At 45.1% G+C, this 23,125-nt stretch overlaps 1 protein-coding gene across 3 annotated transcripts; it reads left to right on the top strand.

The window, feature by feature from the left end:
* The first annotated feature begins 6,743 nt into the window (after positions 1-6,743).
* Positions 6,744-22,886, top strand: LOC110491391 (F-box only protein 11). Of its 3 annotated transcripts, XM_090201905.1 has the most exons (21): positions 6,780-7,127; positions 8,518-8,675; positions 9,075-9,156; positions 9,263-9,407; positions 9,703-9,832; positions 12,976-13,059; positions 13,168-13,300; positions 13,389-13,495; positions 13,595-13,706; positions 13,814-13,920; positions 16,646-16,783; positions 16,881-17,098; positions 17,993-18,173; positions 18,272-18,394; positions 18,553-18,638; positions 18,748-19,079; positions 19,192-19,299; positions 19,674-19,754; positions 20,130-20,238; positions 20,887-20,985; positions 21,210-22,883. In XM_090201905.1, the coding sequence occupies exons 1-21, from the start codon at positions 7,040-7,042 to the stop codon at positions 21,337-21,339; spliced, it is 2,751 nt and encodes a 916-aa protein (XP_090058031.1). In that variant the 5' UTR covers positions 6,780-7,039; the 3' UTR covers positions 21,340-22,883. The 3 variants fall into 3 exon arrangements, with proteins under 3 accessions (XP_090058030.1, XP_090058031.1, XP_090058028.1); XM_090201904.1 differs by lacking the exon at positions 19,674-19,754 and having other exon boundaries at positions 6,744-7,127; positions 8,521-8,675; positions 21,210-22,886; XM_090201902.1 differs by lacking the exon at positions 19,674-19,754 and having other exon boundaries at positions 21,210-22,886.
* Positions 22,887-23,125: the final 239 nt, after the last annotated feature.

Below are 23,125 nucleotides of genomic sequence, written 5' to 3'. Positions count from 1 at the left end.
GTGTTGGAGTCGTGCGTGGCCATGCAATCGTGGGTGAACAAGGAGTACAGAAGGGGACTAAGCACACACCCATGAGGGCCCCCCATGTTGAGGGTCCATCCACACCAGCTGAGGGCGGCCCGTCAGGAAGTCCAGGATCCAGTAGCAGATCAGCCATGATCAGAGCATTGTCTTCTTCAAATTGGCTTGTTTGTGAATGTCTTCAAACAATTTCACCACCATCTACTAAACACAATAAATGAATGACAGAAAAGGTTTGGTTCAACACTCCAGGACTGCATGTGGTGGTAAATCACCAGCTTAACACTAAACATATACAAAATGTAAAACCCTGTTAAAACCATGTATTAGAAACACTACCTTCTACTATGTTGTTTTGCATTGCATGAAACAAATGTTTGCTTTCATGTTTAAACTTCAAAGAAAGAAACCTGTCAATTATTTAAGAGGCACTGTTGGTTTGAATTCTTTGTTGTACAGTCTACTTAATTAGTTTGACCTATTGCGTTGATATGTGAAATAGTGGCCTGATTTGGTTTAGCCAATTAAAAGTCTTGTTAAGTTTTGGGCCAATCGTGTGAACTTTGGTTTTATTTACTGGTGTGGGGCACTTTTAGGGACACTTTGGACACTGCTGGAGACGTGAAGAGAAACAGAGACGTACACTGTTGAGTTTAAACTTTTACATCTGATGGGCCCTCCTGAGTGGTACAGTAGTCTAAGGCACTGCATTACAGTGCTAGAGGCATCACTACAGACCCTGGTTCGATCCTGAGCTGTATCACAACCCGGCCACGATCTGGAGTCCCATTGGGTGGCGCACAATTGTCTGGGTTAGAGGAGGGTTTGGCCGGGGGGGCTTTACTTGGCTCATCGTGCTCTAGTGACTCCTTGTGGTGGGCTGGGCACCTGCAGGTTGACCTTGGTCGTCAGTTGAATGGTGTTTCCTCCGACACATTGGTGCGGCTGGCTTCCAGGTTAAGCTGGCGGGTGTTAAGAAGCGAAGGTTTGGCGGGTCGTGTTTTGGAGGACGCATGACTCAACTTTCGCCTCCCAAGCCCATTGGGAGCGAAGGTTTGGCGGTTCACATTTCCCCTGTCTTCTCAATATAAAGTTCAAGATATGTTTAATGTTTTTAAGAGATATATAAAGTTATAATGTTTGTGTTTGTTGTTGTTTGCAAACCCGGGTCAAATGCAACTCCAAAGTATTTGAGGTGCTTCGAGTTTTGGAGATGCGCCTAATTTAGCCTAGAAAGTTTAAATGTTAGGTGTAGTGTGTACTGGCAGCACAGAGAGAAGCCAAAACTAACCCTCACCCACACACGCACATGTACTTGATTCATTTATTGTGTTATCAGAAACATTCTGTCCTTCAGCACATCCAAATTGTTCAAGGACAAAGACCAATCTCCCAACCCTTCTGTGTGTGTGTGCCTGTGTGTGTGTGTGAGAGAGAGAGAGAGCGAGTGAGAGGAGGTTACACAGCTGCACGCAGCCGGTTTATCATGAGGACGGAAAATGCTGGTAGATATGCCTCATACACACACAGTGTATCAAACACACACACAGTGTATCAAACACACACACACTCCAAAGATGTTATTTCAAGGTTGCAGGTGCAAGGCAGGTCCATGAGTCCACCTGAATGTGGAAAAACACTCTGATGCCCAGTCCCAAATCAACCCCCAGTCCCTAGGCCTAGCTACTACCACTTACCACCTACCAGGGCAGCGGGGTAGCCTAGCGATTAGAGCGTTAGTCCAGTACCAAAAGGTCGCTAGTTTGAATCCCCGAGCCGACAAGGTGACAATTCTGCCGGTGTGCCCTTGAGCAAGGAACTACACCCTAAATTGCTCCAGGGTCGGCGTTGATACTGCCTGTGACCCCACTCAGAAATGAAAAAAAACACATTTCAAAATCACACGTGTATTAATAGGACAAATATAAGCACCCACCAAATTATACTGAACAAACATATAAACACAACATGTAAAGTGTTTATTTCACAAGCTGAAATAAAAGATCCCAGAAATGTTCCATATGCAAACAGCTTGTTTCTCTCAAATGATGTACACAAATGTATTTACATCCCTGTTCGTGAACATTTCTCCTTTGGCAAGATAGTACAGCCACCTGACTGGTGTGGCATATCGAGAAGCTGATTAAACAGCATGAATATTACGCAGGTGCACCTTGTGCTGGGGACAATAAAAGGCTACTTTAAAATGTGCCGTTTTGTCACACAACACAACGCCACAGATGTCTCAAATTGAGGGAGCATGCAATTGGCATGCTGACTGCAGGAATGTCTACCAGAGCTGTTGCCAGAGAATGTAATGTTAATTTCTCTACCATAACCCGCCTTCAACATAATTTTAGAGAATTTGGCAGTACGACCAACCGGCCTCACAACCGCAGACCAACCGGCCCCACGTGTAACCACGCCAGCCCAGGGCCTCCACATCCGGCTTCTTCACCTGCGGGATCGTTTGAGACCAGCCACTCGGACAGCTGTTGAAACAGTGGGTTTGCACAACTGAAGAATTTCTGCATAAAGCGCCAGGAACCGTCTCAGGGAAGCTCATCTGCGTGCTCGTCGTCCTCACCAGGGTCTTTACCAGACTGCAGTTTGGCGCCGTAAACTACTTCAGTGGGCAAATGCTCAATTGGCACGCTGGAGAAATGTGCTCTTCACGGATTAGTCCCAGTTTCAACTGTACCGGTCAGACGGCAGACAGCGTGTATGGCGTGGTGTGGTCGAGCGCTTTTCTGATGTCAACGTTGTGAACAGAGTGCCCCATGGTGGTGGTGGGGTTATGATATGGGCAGGGATAAGCTACAGACAACGAACACAATTGCATTTTATCTACTGCAATTTGAATGCACAGAGATATCGTGACGAGATCCTTAGGGCCATTGTCGTGCCATTCATCTGCCGCATCACCTCATGTTTCAGCACGATAATGCACAGCCCCATGATGCAAGGATCTGTACACAATTCGTCCATACCTTTTTTTTAACGTTTTTTAAAATGTATTGAACCTTTATTTAATTAGGCAAGTCAGTTAATAACAAATTCCTACTTACAATGACGGCCTACCAAAATGCAACAGGCCTCCTGCGGGGACGGGGGCTGGGATTTAAAAAAACTAAAAAACAATATAAATATGGGACAAAACACACATCACGACAAGAAACAACACAAGACTACATAAAGAGAGACCTATGATGACAACATAGCAAGGCAGCAACACATGACAACACAGCATGGTAGCAACACAACATAACAACAACATGGTAGCAAGACAACATGGTAGTAGCACAAAACATGGTACAAACATTATTAGGCACAGACAAAGGCACAAATGTCAAGAAGGTAGAGACAACAATACATCACACAAAGCAGCCACAACTGTCAGTAAGAGTGTCCATGATTGAGTTTGAATGAAGAGATTGAGAGAAAACTGTCCAGTTTGAGTGTTTGTTGCAGCTCGTTCCAGTCACTAGCTGCAGCGAACTGAAAAGAGGAGCGACCCAGGGATGTGTGTGCTTTGGGGACCTTAAACAGAATGTGACTGGCAGAACGGGTGTTGTAAATGGAGGATGAGGGCTGCAGTAGATATCTCAGATAGGGGGGAGTGAGGCCTAAGAGGGTTTTATAAATAACCCCAGTGGGTCTTGTGACGGGTATACAGAGATGACCAGTTTATAGAGTAGTATAGAGTGCAGTGATGTGTCCTATAAGGAGCTTTGGTGGCAAATCTGATGGCCGAATGGTAAAGAACATCTTGCCGCTCAAGATCACCCTTACCTGCCGATCTATAAAGTACGTCTCCGTAATCTAGCATGGGAAGGAAGGTCATCTGAATCAGGGTTAGTTTGGCAGCTGGGGTGAAAGAGGAGTGATTACGATAGAGGAAACCAAGTCTAGATTTAACTTTAGCATGCAGCTTTGATATGTGCTGAGAGAAGGACAGTGTATTGTCTAGCCATACTCCCAAATACTTGTATGAGGTGACTACCTCAAGCTCTAAACCCTCAGAGGCAGTAATCACACCTGTGGGGAGAGGGGCATTCTCCTTACCAAACCACATGACCTGTGTTTTGGAGGTGTTCAGAACAAGGTTAAGGGTAGAGAAAGCTTGTTGGACACTAAGAAAGCTTTGTTGTAGAGCATTTAACACAAAATCCGGGGAGGGGACAGCTGAGTATAAGACTGTATAATTTGCATATAAATGGATGAGAGGGCTTCCTACTGCCTGAGCTATGTTGTTGATGTAAATTGAAAAGAACGTGGGGCCTAGGATTAAGCCTTGGGGTACTCCCTTGGTGACAGGCAGTGGCTGAGACAGCAGATGTTCTGACTTTATACACTGCACTCTTTGAGAGAGTTAGTTAGCAAACCAGGCCAAAGACCCCTCAGAGACATCAATACTCCTTTGCCGGCCCACAAGAATGGAATAGTCTACCGTATCAAAAGCTTTGGCCAAGAAAATAAAAATAGCAGCACAACATTGCTTAGAATCAAGGGAAATGGTGACATTCATTGAGAACCTTGAAGGTTGCAGTGACACATCCATAACCTGAGCGGAAACCAGATTGCATACCCGAGAGAACACTATAGACATCAAGAAAGCCAGTCAGTTGATTATTGACAAGTTTTTCCAAAACTATTTGATAAACAGGGCAAAATAGAAATAGGCCTATAACAGTTAGGATCAGCTTGATCTCCCCCTTTAAATAAAGGACGAACTGTGGCTGCCTTCCAAGCAATGGGAACCTCCCCGGAAAGGAGACAGGTTTCAAATGTCAGAGACAGGCTTGGGGATGATAGGGGCAGCAACATTAAAGAAGAAAGGGTCTAAACCATCTGACCAAGATGTTTTTTTGAGGTCAAGTTTAAGGAGCTCCTTTTGCACCTTGGGATCAGTGACTGCCTGCAGGGAGAAAATTCATAGCAGGGCAGGGGGAAAAGAGGGAGAAGCATTGGGGATAGTCGCATTAGAAGGGGTGGGAGATGAGGAAATGTTAGACGGGCAAGGAGGCATGGCTTAGTCAAATAGGAATTCTGACTTAATGAAGTGGTGATTAAAGAGCTCAGCCATGTGCTTCTTGTCAGTAACAACCACATCATCAACATTATCAACATTAAGGGACATGGGCAGCTGTGATGAGGAGGGTTCATACTCCAGGTCTTTAACTGTTTTCCAGAACTTCTTGGGGTTAGACCCACAGAGAGAAAACTGCTCGTTAAAGTAACTAACTTTGGCCTTCTGGACAGCCTGAGTGCACTTATATATTATTTGCCAGAACGAGAGCCAGTCAGCCTGAGTATGCGTGTGCCGAGCCTTTCGCCAAATGCAATTTTTGAGGTGGAGTAACTCTGCAAGATCACGGTCGAACCAGGGGATGAACCTGTTTTTAATTCTAATTTCCTTTATGGGGATGTGTTTGTTAACAATACCACTGAAAATCTAGGTTCAAGCGTCTTCGACAGAGTGGATCAAGCTAATTCTGTACCAATTTACAGAGGCCAGTTCATGAAGGAAGGCTTGCTCATTTAAGTTTTTTACCAAGTGTCTATGACAAATCAGTACAGGTCATTTCACTGAGCAGCCATTACGAACACAGGCTGTAAAATAGTGATCACTAAGATCATTACAGAAAACACCAGACTGATACCTATCAGGATTAATTGTGAGCATAACATTGAGGAGAGTAGCCTTCTCTGGGTGTTTGGAGTCATACCTTGTGGGACTGGTAATAATCTGAGATAGATTTAGAGAGTCCCATGGCTTTAGGATTTGGTCAGGTGGTTTAAGCATATCCCAGTTCAGGTCACCTAGCAGGACAGATTCAGATTTAGTGTAAGGGACCAGGAGAGAGTTTAGGGCAGGTAGGGTACAGGCCGGTGCTGATGGAGGACGATAGCACCCAGCAACAGTCAACAAAGAGCTGTTTGAAAGTTTAATGCTTAAAACCAGGAAATCAAATTGTTTGGGGACAGACTTCCAACAGATGCATATCTGTATTCTCAGGTAAGTGAATTCCATAGATTAGGGCTTAATGAATGTATTTCAATTGACTGATTTCCTTCTATGAACTGTAACTCAGTAAAACCGTTGAAATTGTTGCGTTTATATTTTTGTTCAGTGTATTATTATGTACACATCAAAGGACGACTAGAGGGCAACATTGCACCATATTTCTAGACCGTCCCCTGGTGATCAGATTCACAACCAGGCGACTAGGTTTAGTGTGCAGCACAGTAGCCACTTACCCATTAACACGCAACATCTGCGCAAGCGAATGCCATAAAACATGATCTTGAGCATGGAAGTAGCACACACACACACATACAAGTGCTACAGCACCAGGCTGGAGATAGCTGGTTTTGCCCTCAAGTATATCAATTATGTTACAGACCATTGCTTTTACTGACCAGCGTGCCCACTCTACTATCCTGTAGCCTATCCTGGGTTGTATCCATATGTTTGGTTCTGGCCCACTGCCTATCCTGGGTTATATCCGTATGTTTGGTTCTGGCCCACTGCCTCTGTTGTGTGGTTATCCTAACCAAAAACGCCCAGCGGCTATGCAAAGCAGGGATCCCTCCCCTCCTGCTTTATCACACTTGATTCAGCTAAGCAACTGCTCCACAAGACCTTGATTTATTCAGGTGTGTTGTGTAGCGTTGTAGCCAAAGTCTGCACTCCAAGCTACACGAGGGCAGCGTTCTCAAGAGGACCTGTGTATGCTTGGCCACAGGAGGTCGCTGTGAGCCCAGGGTGTGATTGGTGGCAGACATCCTCCAGTGTTTTTTCCGACTGTCCCTGTGTGAGTTAATGGCTCCTCCTGCTAGATACGGAGCTGGTAGCGAGCAGTCCGAAAAACACTAACTACACCCGGGTAGATAGTTAGCGCGCAGGGTGGTTTGAGAGAGAGGCTCACCGGGTTGTAGTCGAGGCCTGGTGTTAAAGCGTGAAGCGGATGGTCGAGGAAAGCGTTCTGTATTTTAACAACAGACTCTCCAAAAAATGAACTCCGTCAGAGCCACCAACCGGAGACCCAGGCGAGTCTCAAGGCCGCGCCCGGTGCAGCCCGACCGGAACGAGGGGGACCGAGGTGAGAGGGACCATCGCCAGAGCACTGTAGGGCTGTAGTCGTGTCAGGACTGCAAGGCTCCACAGTGACCCTAGCCTCAGCTGCCTGGAACGAGAGTGTTATTTAGGCAAAGCCGAGGCTTGTACCTCTGTGGCACAGGCCGCGCTTTGTTTGGCTTGAGTGACTGTGGCTACCAGTGGGGCTTGGGGGGGTAGAGTGAGTGCTTTCCCTGCTGCGTAGTTCGCTAACGCGTTGACTAGCTGACGTTAACTAGCCCATATAACTATGCAGCCATCCATAACGTCGACCAAGGCGAACCCACCGACTTTGGCAGATTGTGAATGTTCATGGGCATGGCAGTAACGTTACTAGCTAGCTATCATCGGCTTCTGACTAAATTAATCTGCGTTGTATTTTGAACTGACATTTTTGGGGTGTGCTGCCCATACTCCAGTAACTAGCGAGTTACTTTCGCTCGCTAACGACTAGCTATGAATGTCTACTTCAGCGATGAACGATCAGCCGCAATTTAGACAAGTACATTTTCCTGTTAAGCAGTCAACCAGCTAGTTAACTGCGTGGCTCACACTCATCAGGCATTTTAATTCAGCAATCTAACTACCTAGTTAAGCTAACCAGTTATGTCTAACTGAGCGCTAACGTTGGCTAGCTAGCTGTGTTTGTTTACCTGGCAGATTTACTAGCGAACAGTAGTACCTACGTAGTTGAGTTTTGACTCGTCGGTGCAGGTCTGGTCGGCCCGTTTACCCGCAGGTCAACTTTTCGGGGCTGTGGCTTTGTTATCGCAGTGTGATGGGCAAGAGGCCGGTGGCCAGCTAGGGAAGGACATTGTGGGGCACAGTCAGGCCCTATTCTGGTAGTCAAACCGCAGGGACGCATCTGCAGTTATCAATCACCAACCATAATCTGTCACCCACACAGCCTTGTAATACAATAGCCTACCCCTGTCATATATTAAACACATCCATGACACCACCCAGTCTATGAATGACCTAAAGTCGTTTTAGAAGAGGCGGACTAGGATGACACTGATCAGCTGTCATTACTAATAAATGTGTGTTTAATCAGCCCTTTACACCCTTACCAACTACAGTAGTGATTAGTCTGTGTGGGTGGATAGTGTTGTTTAAATGGCATCTGCCTGCTGGTGTTTCTGTTGAACTGTGCTGATGGAGAAGATGCATGTGTCTTTGTGCTGTGTTTACACAGGCAGCACAATTCTGATATTTTTCACACTAATTTGTGTTTCGACCAATCAGATCAGCTATGGAAAAGATCTGACGTAATTGGTCAAAGGACCTATTAGTGGAAAAATCAGAATTGGGCTGCCAATGTAAACGCAGCCTATATGTGTCAGGCTTTGTTCTGACTGTGTCCTCTGTGTGTCCAGCAGATGAGGAGGCTCCAGCTGCAGCAGCGGAGGTGGCTGTGGAGGAGTCTGGGCCTGCAGCTGGGAACAGCCCCTACCAGCTCCGACGCAAGTCTCTACTGCCCAAGAGAACAGCCTCCAGTACTGCAGCGGCCTGCCCCAGCAAGACCGCTATGGAGGTCAGACCGAGAGAGAGCACCATTCTGTGTTTGTTCACGTCCCTTAATGGGTTTAAAAGGACTGGTTTGTGGTCCTGTATTTCTGATGGTGGAGCAGGGTGCTTGCACCACCAGGGTTGCCGGTTTAATTCCCGGGGCCACCCATATGTAAAATGTATACATGCATGACTAAGTCGATTTGGATAAAAGTGTCTGCTGAATGGTATATATTATGTTATTCTGATACATTATTTTTGAAACAGTGTAAACTCCCACTGGCACCAGTGTACATTTCGGGAGAATGGTAGAGGACAGTATTGGTGTGAGAGAGACAGAATGTGTGTGTGTTAGTGTCTCAGTCATTGGGGGAGGTAGCTGTGTGTGTGTGTGTGTGTGTTACTGATATGTGTTCTGACACAGGGAGCGTCCACCTCGACGACAGAACCCTTCGGTCACCGAGCCAAACGAGCCAGGGTCTCTGGCAGGAGCCACGACCTGCCAGGTAAGAATGTGTGTCTCGGCGTACTAGTCAATGACGTGAGGTGTCTGCGTGGCTCTTTCTACAACTGTATGGATCATCTATTAATACTAATGGAATCTGTGTGTAGCGGCTCTAGCAGAGCAGTACCTGCAGCAGAAGCTTCCAGATGAGGTGGTTCTGAAGATCTTCTCATACCTCCTGGAGCAGGACCTCTGTCAGACTGCCTGTGTCTGCAAACGTTTCAGCCAGCTAGCCAACGACCCTATACTCTGGTACACAATCTTCAGTTGACTGTGACTATATATACTGAAGGGAAAACAACGACACATTTTCAGCCAGCTAGCCAACGACCCTCTACTCTGGTACACAATCTTCAGTGGACTGTGACTATATATACTGAAGGGAAAACAACGACACATTTTCTTGCCCATTGTAGTTGACTGATATGTCACCCCCCAAAAAATCTGTCACTATCGATCGTTATTGGTCCACACTGACATGAAGGCTGTTGATTTGTGCATCCCTCTATGCCTGAAGTTGACCTTTGCCTTTTCTGTTTGTGTCCAGGAAACGTCTGTACATGGAGGTGTTTGAGTACACCCGTCCCATGATGCACCCCGAGCCAGGCAAGTTCTACCAGGTCAGTCCTGAGGAACACGACCACCCCAACCCCTGGAAGGACAGCTTCCAACAACTGGTGCGTCGACTGTGTGTGTGTCAGTGGTTTCCATTAGCGCATGAATTTGGTTAATTAGCCGGTTACATAATCATTTTCAGCCTGCTACTTTTTCTACTTCATTTTAACTAGGCTCCTTTTCATTTTAAAGTTTACATTTGCTAGTCTGTCGAGTCCGCTAGAATGAACGATATGCATTTTCTGGCGATCTAGGATAGGCGCCTGTCAGTCACAGAGGGCGATGACCCATACCTCAGTGGCGATGACAGGGAAACTAAGTCTGCTGTCTGTCCCACCTCCCGGTACAATTTGCGTGCGCTGTGTTTGTTTGCAGTCAAATTTCTATACACTGAGGAGGGAGAGAATTTGCTCGTCACATGTAATGTAAGTGGTAACGATGAGTTGAAATCCACCACTTAGTCTAACTATTATTTTCTGGCACATTGATTTATTTTCTATTGCATGTTTCATATAGCCAGCCACGCGGAGTCGTGGTGGATAGTAGACTATTTACTGTGCTGTGATTTGACAATTGAACAGCAAATGTTGACTCGTTTAGAAAAGGTGTCCGACCTAAGTAAAGCAGATCTATAACCCTTGCCAGTCATAAATCATGCAATGTGGTTATAGGTCCATGGTATTGCATCAGGACAAGTAAACCAAAGGGTTTCCTTTCCTATGATGACGGGGCTTGTCAGACAGTGGTGCTAAAGGGACTGACTCTTGTCATTCCGTGTAGCCCTTCAGAATCGCATCGGTGAGAGAGACGTTCATTTGTCTCCCTAATTTGCATAGGCTACTGGTAGGCCCAGGGTTTTTGCCGATTATCTGGAGATAAATGATGAAAACATTTGAGGAAGATGGTGAATCATCACTGCAGGAACGATAGTTAGCAGGGAGCCTCGTTCTGGTCCCAATATGATCATTAGGGCCCTCGCGGAATCCAGGCATTAAAACAGTTTCAACAATCTAAAAAAAAATTGACCTTAATCAACAAAATGTCTTGAAAATGAGTTAATTTGCCCAAGTTTATCATACGACATGAACAGAATGCATCAGTGATTTTTATTTCCTGCAGCTTACTGAATAGGCAACGAGAATGCTCCTGTGTGTGTGGGGGGCCGTTAGCAATGATGCTAATGAAAACAGTCTTCTGGTAGATGGAAAGGCTTTCCCATAAACCTTCTCAGGGCTTGACATTAAGTCTGTCTGGGGGAAAGTAAAACAAAAAATGGTGGACAACCAGAATATAGATTTAAGTTCATTCAAGTAATAAAAATCACTCTCAAAACAATTACCCTGATCAGAATAGGACCAGGCAGTGCACAGCAGGGCAATGCATATTTGACATTCTGAGTAAATGACTTAGTCCCATTTGCTTTAGCCTATTTAAATAAATATGTAATATTTACACAAAGCAAGATAACAATGTAAACAGACCTAAGAGTCTTACCAAAGCAGCGCCAAATATCCGGTCAGAAAATGTTTAGTTTTTTCTCTCTTTCGAATGTAGGGCGATCTGGGCCAATAGCCGAAGCCTATTTTTCTAGAGGACACTGCAGTGTCTTATTGTTATAGACGACCACGTGTTCTATTTTCTCTCCATTTGATTATGACTTGTCCAATTGAGCCTCTCGTTCAGTTTAATGCGTGCTACGTTTCTCCTGCCGTGCTGCTTCGTGAACAAACATTGCATTAATCTAACGGAATGGCAAAAAAAAAGTCAATGTCAAGCCCTGCTTCTCAATGAAATGTTAACAAGTAGTCCAAGCTTACCTGGCAGAATGATATCATGATTATTTTCATCAAGTCAGTGTGTATTAGTCAGTGGTGTAAAGTACTTATGTAAAAATACTTGAAAGTATTAGTAGTTTTTTGGGGTATATTTACTTAACTAATTTATATTTTTGACAACTTTTACTTCACTATATTTCTATAGAAATATTGTACTTTTTACTGCATACATTTTCCCTGACAACCAAAGGTACTTGTTACATTTTGAAGCCTTAGCAGGACAGGAGAAAGGTGAAATTCACACACCTATCAAGAGAATACGTGGTCATCCCTACTGCCTATAGTCTGGCCAACTCACTAAACACAAATGCATTTTTTGTAAATAGTGTTGGAGTGTTCCCCCTCGCTATCCGTACATTTTTAAAACAAGAAAATGGTGCCGTCTGATTTGCTTAATATAAGGCATTCTAAATTAGTTACATTTTAACTTCTACTTTTGATACTTAAGTATATTTAAAACCAAATACTTTTACTCAAGTAGTATTTTGCTGGGTGACCTTTTACTTGAGTAACTTTCTATTAAGGTATCTCTACTTTTACTCCAGTATGATAATTGTGTACTGTTTCACCACTGGTATTTGTTTTTCCAACTCTACCATGGTATGTGCGCTACAAAAACAAGCTAACAACCTATTGCTAGGTGCTCACTGGAATTAAAGGGTAACTACATCCCAAAGTTAAAATGTCTTACGACTTTTCACAGTCCTCAAAAGTGGTCTCCTGCTGTGGTTTAAGCATTGTTGTGGACAATTTTTTTTTTTTTAAACAAGTGATTTTTGAATGCAAAAACCTGAAAAAAAGAATGTGGGCTATATACTGTACTGTTTGTTTTAATAAAATACATAATTTGAAGAAGAAACATTGTGACAATTCATCTTGTAGTGAAACTGTAAATATGACGAATCAAGAAAAGACAGGTTAAATGTTAGCATTAAAAAAGTTCAATGTTAACAGTAAAAAAGGTTATGTTCTCCTTTCTTAGAAAATAGTCCTGATCCTATAGGCCTGGAACTAGACAAAATCCAAAACAACTAACAATACACTGAATTCATATTTTTAAAGTAATTTTAAGGTCATGTCTTTCCTAAAACAAATACCACAACACATTTTTCCAATCTGGGAGGTAAATTCTCTAAAGTATTAAGTCATTTGGCTGTGTATTTTAAATGGAATCAATACATTAGAATGTACCAGAGGCCACCAAAATAGAGCTGCTTTTGGAGAAAATAATCTGACAGGCCCAGGGGTGCCTGGTTAGCTACATGTTCTATTTGGCTGGCTACTCTATGTATTATACTGGTGTGTGTGTGTGTGGTTAGACAGACATTGTGTTGATGTTATTTTAACATTGTTGTAAAATTGTGTTGCAGTATAAAGGAGCCCATGTGAAGCCAGGCTTTGCTGAACATTTCTACAGCAACCCTGGGAGGTTCAAAGGCAGGGAGAATATGCTGGTAAGAGACACATAATTATACCCATGGTCTACTGAAAGCACATTTTTCAATATGGCTGCGAGTCAGCTCCATTCTAGCTTGATTTGATGTAACCGTGTCTGTCTCCAGTACTATGACACCATAGAAGATGCGTTAGGAGGGGTGCAGGAGAGTCATTTTGATGGGCTGATCTTTGTCCACTCTGGGATCTACACTGACGAGTGGATCTACATAGAGTCCCCTATCACCATGATTGGAGCAGGTACTGTGTGTGGTCTGTCTGTCTGTCTCTTGCTGCCTCTGTCTGTATTATCTAGTGGTAGAAATTGCCTTTCTTTTTGTGTGTGTAGCTCCTGGTAAGGTGTCTGATAAAGTGGTTATTGAGAACACCAGAGACTCGACGTTTGTCTTCATGGAGGGATCGGAGGACGCCTACGTAGGATACATGACTATTAGGGTACGCTGTTAACACCGATCCAACTCTCTCTCTCACACACACACACAAACACACACACTCTCCCCACATCTCCCCTCTAACCTGTTGTTTCATCTTCAGTTTAACCCAGATGATAAGTCGGCTCAGCACCACAACGCCCACCACTGTCTGGAGATCACTGTCAACTGTTCTCCCAACATAGACCACTGTATCATCAGATCTACCTGCACAGGTAATGTGCACACAGTCCACAGTAGGGCTTGTATGTTTTGCCTGTGTTTTGCCTGTTTAGTTTGTCTCCAGTGGGGGATGTTGGGTAATGTAGTTTCTCTACTCCAGTGGGCTCGGCTGTGTGTGTGAGCGGCCAGGGGGCGTGTCCTACCATCAAACACTGCAACATCAGCGACTGTGAGAACGTTGGACTTTACATCACTGACCATGCACAGGTAAACAAACACATCACCAACCATACACACCACTAATTACTCTTAAAAAAAACTCTCTGACTATGTATTCCTGCACAGTATCTATGAGAATAATGTATTGCATGGTATCTATGGGGATACGTAAGGGATAAACGCCCACGTTCTGTTCATTACCTTGGAAATATTGGACGAGGGGGAGCCGAGTCCGTTTGCCAAGGTAATGTACGGAGGAGCAGAGGCGTATACCACAGTTGCCAAGGAAAACAATGTTAAAGCACACATTTACTGGTAGAAATGAAATGTATTCGTTGATATTTAAATGTTTAAGTTAATTCATACTATCACATCTTCTGGTTGCTAGAGATGTGATCTAGTCTTTCATTCGATTAGTTCGCTACCCAGTCGTTGGTTCTTTATGTTCCGTTGACATGCTCGCTGGCAACGTTCTTATCCCTCGCTTGCTAGCTAGCCACCTAGCTACGGCTAACACAGTCATGGCCTCTGCAGCCAGAATAACAGCAAAGTAGCTGCATTTGTTTAAACTGTTTTCTATTGACATTCCTTTGCCTACATCCATAACAATGAGCTGATGCCCGTTTTTGCTTGGCAGAGCTAGAAGAGTGTGCCTTCTCGTCAGGACACTCGTCAACACTGTTCATTACGAGGAGATAGCATTGCATATCAAACACTAGGCTAGAAGTTAGCTAAATAGTTTGTTGCTAGCAAACCTGCCAACATGGCAACTGAATTTTAAAAAAATATATCAGATGCTGAAAGCAGCGGGTCAAACTAGAAACATGTAGAAGGATTTGACAGCATAGCACCACTTGGATCGTGACTGCAACAGTAGCGACCAGATAAATTTGTTTATCACTCACCACGCTAGATCAGATGCTATTAAAAGAAGTATGTATTTGCAAAAACAAATCGCTTGCTAGCTACGTTTTTCATCGTTGGACCTGTGTTTACTATGTTTCCAATTTTGGTGTGTGTGGTTGTTGGTTTAGCTTTCTGTAACTGTAGCAAGTTACGGTTTGCATGTGTACAGTCGTGGCCAAAAGTTTTGAGAATGACACAAATATACATTTTCACAAAGTCTACTGCCTCAGTTTGTATGATGGCAATTTGCATATACTCCAGAATGTTATGAAGAGTAATCCGATTAATTGAAATGAATTGCAAAGTCCCTCTTTGCCATGCGAATGAATCCCCAAAAAACATTTCCACTGCATTTCAGCACTGCCACAAAAGGACCAGCTGACATCATGTCTGATTCTTTCGTTAACACGGGTGTGAGTCTTGACGAGGACAAGGCTGGAGATCACTCTGTCATGCTGATTGAGTTGGAATAACAGACTGGAAGCTTCCATAGGAGGGTGGTGCTTGGAATCATTGTTCTTCATCTGTCAACCATGGTTACCTCCAAGGAAACATGTGCCGTCATCATTGCTTTGCACAAAAAGGGCTTCACAGGCAAGGATATTGCTGCCAGTAAGATTGCACCTAAAACAACCATATATCAGATCATCCAGAACTTTAAGGAGAGCGGTTCAATTGTTGTGAAGAAGGCATCAGGGCGCCCAAGAAAGTCCAGCAAGTGCCAAGACGTCTCCTAAAGTTGATTCAGCTGTGGGATCAGGGCACCACCAGTACAGAACTTGCTCAGGAATGGCAGCAGGCAGGTGTGAGTCCATCTGCATGCACAGCAGTGAGGCAAAGACTTTTGGAGGATGGCCTGGTGTCAAGAAGTGCAGCAAAGAAGCCACTTCTCTCCAGGAAAAACATCAGGGACAGACTGATATTCTGCTAAAGGTACAGGGATTGGACTGCTGAGGACTGGGGTAAAGTCATTTTCACTGATGAATCCCCTTTCCGATTGTTTGGGGCATCCAGAAAAAAGCTTGTCCGGAGAAGACAAGGTGAGCGCTACCATCAGTCCTGTGTCATGCCAACAGTAAAGCATCCTGAGACCATTCATGTGTGGGGTTGCTTCTCAGCCAAGGGAGTGGGCTCACTCACAATTTTGCCTTAGAACACAGCCATGAATAAAGAATGGTACCAACACATCCTCTGAGAGCAACTTCTCCCAACCATCCAGGAACAGTTTTTTGTGACGAACAATGCCTTTTCCAGCATGATGGAGCCCCTTGCCATAAGGCAAAGGTGATAACTAAGTGGCTCGGGGAACAAAACATCGATAATTTGGGTCAATGGCCAGGAAACTCCCCAGACCTTAATCCCATTGAGAACTTGTGGTCAATCCTCAAGAGGCAGGTGGACAAACAAAAAGCCACAAACTCCAAGTATTGGTTATGCAAGAATGGGCTGCCATCAGTCAGGATGTGGCCCAGAAGTTAATTGACAGCATGCCAGGGCGGATTGCAGAGGTTTTGAAAAAGAAGGGTCAACACTGCAAATATTGACTCTTTGCATCAACTTCATGTAATTGTCAATAAAAGCCTTTGACACTTATGAAATGCTTGTAATTAAAAATATCTAAAGACACTGAAGTAGCAGACTTTGCGGAAATTAATATTTGTGTCATTCTCAAAAGTTTTGGCCACGGCTGTATGAGCATATTGCATCATGATTGCAAGGTGTCCCAATGTATTTCCCAACTTTCCCGTTTTCTGGTTTTAATGCCCTCCTGGCCAATCAGAAACAAGTATTCAACAATGCTGTGGTATAATGATGTGACTATATTGCGGGGTATCTATGAGGATAATGGTGTCATAATGTGTTGCAGGGTATCTATGAGGATAATGAGATCAGTAATAATGCATTGGCGGGAATCTGGGTAAAAAACCACGGCAACCCCATCATCAGACGAAACCACATCCACCACGGCCGAGATGTAGGAGTCTTCACCTTCGACCACGGCATGGTAACTCACTGACCTATAACCTCTCACCCACCATTTCCCAGGTTTTTACATTGGTGCTGTACATTGCAATGCTGACAGTATTTCTCTCTCCCCTCAGGGTTATTTTGAGAGTTGTAACATCCACAGGAATCGTATAGCAGGCTTTGAGGTGAAGGCGTATGCTAACCCTACAGTGGTTCGCTGTGAGATCCACCATGGCCAGACAGGGGGCATCTATGTGCATGAGAAAGGACGGGGACAGTTTATAGAAAACAAGATCTACGCCAACAACTTCGCTGGAGTTTGGATCACCTCCAACAGCGACCCTACGATACGGTACACACACACCCCTACAATACTGTTACACACGCATAGTAACCCTACGACACGGAACACACACACCCCTACAATACTATTACACATGCATAGTAACCCTACGATACGGTACACACACACCCCTACAATACTGTTACACACGCATAGTAACCCTACGACACGGAACACACACACCCCTACAATACTGTTACACACACATAGTAACCCTACGACACGGAACACACACACCCCTACAATACTGTTACACACACATAGTAACCCTACGACACGGAACACACACACCCCTACAATACTGTTACACACGCATAGTAACCTTACGATACGGTACACACACACCCCTACAATACTGTTACACATACACACGCATAGTAACCCTACGATACGGTACACATACACCCCTACAATACTGTTACACATACACACGCATAGTAACCCTACGATGCGGTACACACACACCCCTACAATACTGTTACACATACACACGCATAGTAACCTTACGATACGGTACACACACACCCCTACAATACTGTTACACATACACACGCATAGTAACCCTACGATACGGTACACACACACCCCTACAATACTGTTACACATACACACGCATAGTAACCCTACAATACGGTACACACACACCCCTACAATACTGTTACACATACACACGCATAGTAACCCTACGATACGGTACACACACACCCCTACAATACTGTTACACACACATAGTAACCCTACGATACGGTACACACACACCCCTACAATACTATTACACATACACACGCATAGTTGCACTACGATGCAGGAAACACACACACATAAAACTACTCTATGAAATTATAGACACTAACCCCTCTCTCAGTATTATGGGCTGTTTGTTGACGTTCTATCCGTCTCTAGGGGCAATGCCATCTTTAATGGTAACCAAGGGGGCGTGTACATATTTGGCGATGGGCGTGGCCTGATCGAGGGGAACGATATCCATGGCAACGCTCTGGCAGGAATCCAAATCAGAACCAACAGCTGCCCAATTGTACGCCATAACAAGATCCACGACGGACAGCATGGCGGCATCTACGTGGTAAACACACACACACACTCTTCAAACTATTTTTCTCATATAGATCCTTGGACTTGTGCGTCTCAGGAGATGTTGCTAAGTGTTGTGTGTGTGTTCAGCATGAGAAGGGCCAGGGTGTGATCGAGGAGAACGAGGTGTACAGCAACACGCTGGCAGGCGTCTGGGTGACCACCGGCAGCACACCTGTCCTCCGCAGGAACCGCATCCACAGCGGCAAACAGGTAACACACAGCCCACGCTCATTCTCTCACCGTTCTCGTTGGAAGAACAAATACATAAGGGAAATTCTTGTATCCTGTGAGAATTGGAGGCCTGTCTCATTAGTGTCTGAACTCTAAATTGTTTATAAGTCCAACCTAACGCCCTTCCTCCCTCTCAGGTTGGCGTGTATTTCTATGACAACGGGCATGGGGTGTTGGAAGACAACGACATCTACAATCACATGTACTCCGGCGTTCAAATACGGTACGTCCTGCCTCCTCACACGCCAGTCCAACGCAGGACACGCGGTGCGCACGATAACATTTGACTAATGTTAGATGGCGGTTTTACTAACACTGTTGGTTGTCTATAGGACGGGCAGCAACCCCAAGATCCGACGCAACAAGATCTGGGGAGGGCAGAACGGAGGCATCCTGGTCTACAACTCGGGTCTGGGTTTCATCGAGGACAATGAGATCTTCGACAACGCCATGGCGGGCGTGTGGATTAAGACGGACAGCAACCCCACGCTGCGGCGCAACAAGATCCACGACGGGAGAGACGGAGGCATCTGTATCTTCAACGGAGGGAGAGGTCTCCTGGAGGAGAATGATATCTTCAGGAACGCCCAGGCAGGAGTTCTGATCAGCACCAACAGCCACCCGGTGCTCCGCAAGAACCGCATCTTTGACGGTTTTGCTGCAGGTGAGCTGCCCACGTGTAAACATTTTACATCAACTTTACTGTCCTGACTGGTCAATACTGTAACCTACTCGCCGTCCGTCACCTGTGTTGAGGATGTCATTTCCTGTCTCAGGTATCGAGATAACCAACCACGCCACTGCAACTCTGGAGGGAAACCAGATCTTCAACAACCGTTTCGGAGGCCTGTTCCTCGCCTCGGGGGTGAACGTCACCATGAAAGGTAGCTAGCGCTAACAGGGTAGGGTAATATAGCGCTAACAGGCCAGACCAGTTGGTAGTCAGTGTATTTCTGAAGTAGCCACTTGTGAAACAACCTCGCTGGGCGAGCCACCCTAGGCTACCCGTTGGAGAAAGGGGGTTGGGGGGCAAGAATTCAAATGAATTCACACATGATATTTATAGATACTAATTAACATGGACAAACAAACTATTTCCTTCTCCATTGTAGGACACTTGGCTTTTAGACGCAAATGTTACTAAATAATTTGATGAATCTTTTGAATATGGCCTTATCTCAAAAGTTATAGCTCAAAGATATTTGTTAGATTTCAGTCTGAAGGAAGTATATGGTTTTAATCAGTTCATTTCCCCCAGTCATTCTGTGCAGATTCATCACTCTCCCTTCTAACGAGTCCTACACAGCTTGTGTTCGTCGTAGATGGAAACAGAAGACACGTATGTGTTCCTGAGAGTCTTTGCTTTCAGGAATGGGGTCATACTCTGTTCAACAGCTCTAGTCAAATTCCTAGGAATATTATCTCTGTTTGTCCCAGCTGCTAATAGTGGATACTAGAGGTTACTGGCGTAACCATGGTTCGGTGTACTAATTAAGCAGCACATTCAGCTGACTGAATAATAACTTGCACAACACATTCATTCAGATTGTTGCAGAGAGACGCCAATAGGGTTGCCGTGAGACACGCAGTGACTATGGCTGGCTTAGACTGTATAGAAAAAGGTTAATGGTCACTGCAATCTCTGGGTATGTGATCTTTTGGGAATGTCTATCAAGTGGACAGGCTCTCATCATCTGCTCCGCCTCTCTTCCAGATAATAAGATAATGAATAACCAGGATGCCATAGAGAAAGCTGTGAGCAGAGGACAATGTCTCTACAAGATCTCCAGCTACACCTCCTACCCCATGCATGACTTTTACAGGTACACGCACCAGCCCATGCACGACTCATACAAGTACACATACCAGCCCATGCACAACTCCTACAAGTACACAGACACACACCAGCCCATGCACGACTCCTACAAGTACACACACACACCAGCCCATGCACGACTCCTACAAGTACACACACCAGCCCATGCACGACTTCTACAAGTACACACACCAGCCCATGCACGACTCCTACAAGTACACACACCAGCCCATGCACGACTCCTACAAGTACACACACCAGCCCATGCACGACTCCTACAAGTACACACACCAGCCCATGCACGACTCCTACAAGTACACACACCAGCCCATGCACGACTCCTACAAGTACACACACCAGCCCATGCACGACTCCTACAAGTACACACACCAGCCCATGCACGACTCCTACAAGTACACACACCAGCCCATGCACGACTCCTACAAGTACACACACCAGCCCATGCACGACTCCTACAAGTATACACACCAGCCCATGCACGACTCCTACAAGTACACACACACCAGCCCATGCACGACTCCTACAAGTACACACACACCAGCCCATGCACGACTCCTACAAGTACAGACGACATTTAGTCACAGGTACACAGCAGTTACTCCACTGATGTTTTCTTTGACCTGTGTGTGTCCAGGTGTCACACCTGCAATACGACAGACCGGAACGCCATCTGTGTGAACTGCATCAAGAAGTGTCACCAAGGACACGACGTGGAGTTTATACGACACGATAGGTGAGTAGCCCACACCAACCGTTTACTACCAACTAGATGGTCCCACTTGTGCCGTTTTGTTTCAGAAGAATTTAAGGACTGTCAGAACTAGTTTTCGACGAGAATCTTTTTAGATTTATGTTTTCATTATGTTTTGGATCTTTCTTTCTCTCACGCCCTCTCCTGTCCTGTAATCCATGTCCCTCACCCCCCTCCAATCTCTCTCTCTCTCTCTCTCTCTGTAGGTTTTTCTGTGACTGTGGAGCGGGAACTCTGTCCAACCCCTGTACTCTGGCTGGAGAACCCACACACGACACGGACACACTTTATGACTCAGCCCCGCCCATAGAGTCCAACACGCTGCAACACAACTGAACACACACACATCACATGTACACACACACACCACATAAACACACCCCCTATAATCTACATACACACACTACATAACACACATTCATAACACACTCCTATATATATATATGCACACACAGACATATACACCACTCACACACGCTGGCCATAGGGAGCCAGAGAGACTGAACACGGTGTTTTCAGCAGGGACTGGCATGAGGAACCCTGAGATTCAGAGAGTGACCGAGACAGTGATGCACTTGGGAGTCTCTTCTAATGGGAACTATGAAGCTGGTCTGAATTTGACTGGTCTGGTCTGGATTAGCCTCTGGTGTACTGTGTTGAGAAACGGACTCGTAATGAACGGCCACATGAGATTCTCACCATTGCATCTCTGGACGCCAAATGGCCAGGTAGAGGATGGAGAGTGAGTGTGGAGAGGGTAGGGAAGTGGCTACTCGGATAATGTCGGAGTGGCCAATGAGACTTCCTTCGCCTGTGACCCCTCACCTCTCGGCGACTCTCCAGGATCCTGGGAATCGAACTTCCTCCCAAGACAGGAAGAAAGGAGAATTAGCCCCACCCACTGAGAAAGCGCTTCCTGTTCAGAGGCATCTGTTACTAGGCAGTGGATGGCTGATATATACATATGTACTGCTAACGGAAGAGAGGGACTTTGATCAAGCACCTCTGCTTTTATAATATGTTATTCTGATCAACAGATATTATTTTAATGCTTTCTCATGTAGTTTTGTATTTACAAGCAAAAAATCTTACTGTATTTGAATGTCTTTTTATTATTATATATTATAATTATAAATGTTTGTCGTGTTGACCCCAGGCTTGCTGCAGTAGCTGTTCATGTCCCAGTGGATTTGTTCTTTCTGTGAAAGAGAATCACGTTTAACACTAAAGACTCTCTCCAGGCTAGTAGATGTAGGACTGGTGGAAGATTGTGTGTGTGTTTGTTGGAAGTGTGCATGTGTATGGTTGTGTTCATATGCAGTCCGTGTTTCTGGAGAGAGTCAGATACGGGGCGGGGCGTCAGGCCTTTTTCAAACTGGGACAGGAGTCGTTCTGCAGTGCCCTCTCATATTCTCTCCCCTTCTTGTTCCCTCTCCCTCCCTACTTCCCCCTCTCTCTTCCTTACCCTGATCTCTCCCTCTACTATTCTCTCCCCCCTTCCTTTTTCTGTCTTTGTATTCTGGTGACTGTGGCTCCTCATACAGCCTGGATCGTATGCATGTGTACCATAACATCAAGGTCGTGTGCCCCTGCTCAGACGCTGCGTGCCACGTCGTCGACTGGGCCGTCGGGAACCAGATTGCTATTACAAATGTGGTTAATTGATGCGTAAAATACCTTCCCAGGCATAAGATCTGGCACGCATCAGTAACGTCTGACCAGGGGGACACAACCCTAGACTTAATATATTGTGAAGTATTAATACAACCATTATGTAGATGCTAGTATTAATTTTAAAAAAGGGTTTAATTTCCTAGGAAGAAAAAAAAAAAAAGAAGACGGGAAACTGGTCGTTTGTAAGAAAATAAAGCTTTATTAGATCAGCGGTGTGTCTGATTTTTACGATTGATTTAATTACGACCTACCCATTTACAATGAGCCTGTGCTCCTCCCACCAGCCTCCCTTGCAATACAACATTTGGTAACAAACAAGCAAACTAAAATCCAATCAATGCTCAAGTAAAGTTGTGTGCGAATATTGCACCAACAACGGACTCCTGACCAGACCAGTGTGTCACTGCTCTCGCGTCAGCCAGGCTAAAATGTGCTCACACTCAGGTTT

The sequence above is a fragment of the Oncorhynchus mykiss genome, chromosome 16 (genome assembly GCF_057628025.1).
Source record: "Oncorhynchus mykiss isolate SJ-2025 chromosome 16, ASM5762802v1, whole genome shotgun sequence".
Classification (NCBI taxonomy): Eukaryota; Metazoa; Chordata; class Actinopteri; order Salmoniformes; family Salmonidae; genus Oncorhynchus; species Oncorhynchus mykiss.
The sequence above is the reverse complement of the archived record's forward strand: the minus strand, read 5'-3'. Positions and strand labels throughout refer to the sequence as shown.

Excerpts from the sequence above, each read along its gene's own strand:
- LOC110491391 (XM_090201905.1), top strand. The coding sequence starts at position 7,040 with ATGAACTCCGTCAGAGCCACCAACCGGAGACCCAGGCGAGTCTCAAGG. Across the intron at positions 8,676-9,074 it reads CCAGCAAGACCGCTATGGAG|GGAGCGTCCACCTCGACGAC; the intron begins GTCAGACCGAGA and ends GTTCTGACACAG. Across the intron at positions 13,707-13,813 it reads CATCAGATCTACCTGCACAG|TGGGCTCGGCTGTGTGTGTG; the intron begins GTAATGTGCACA and ends TCTCTACTCCAG.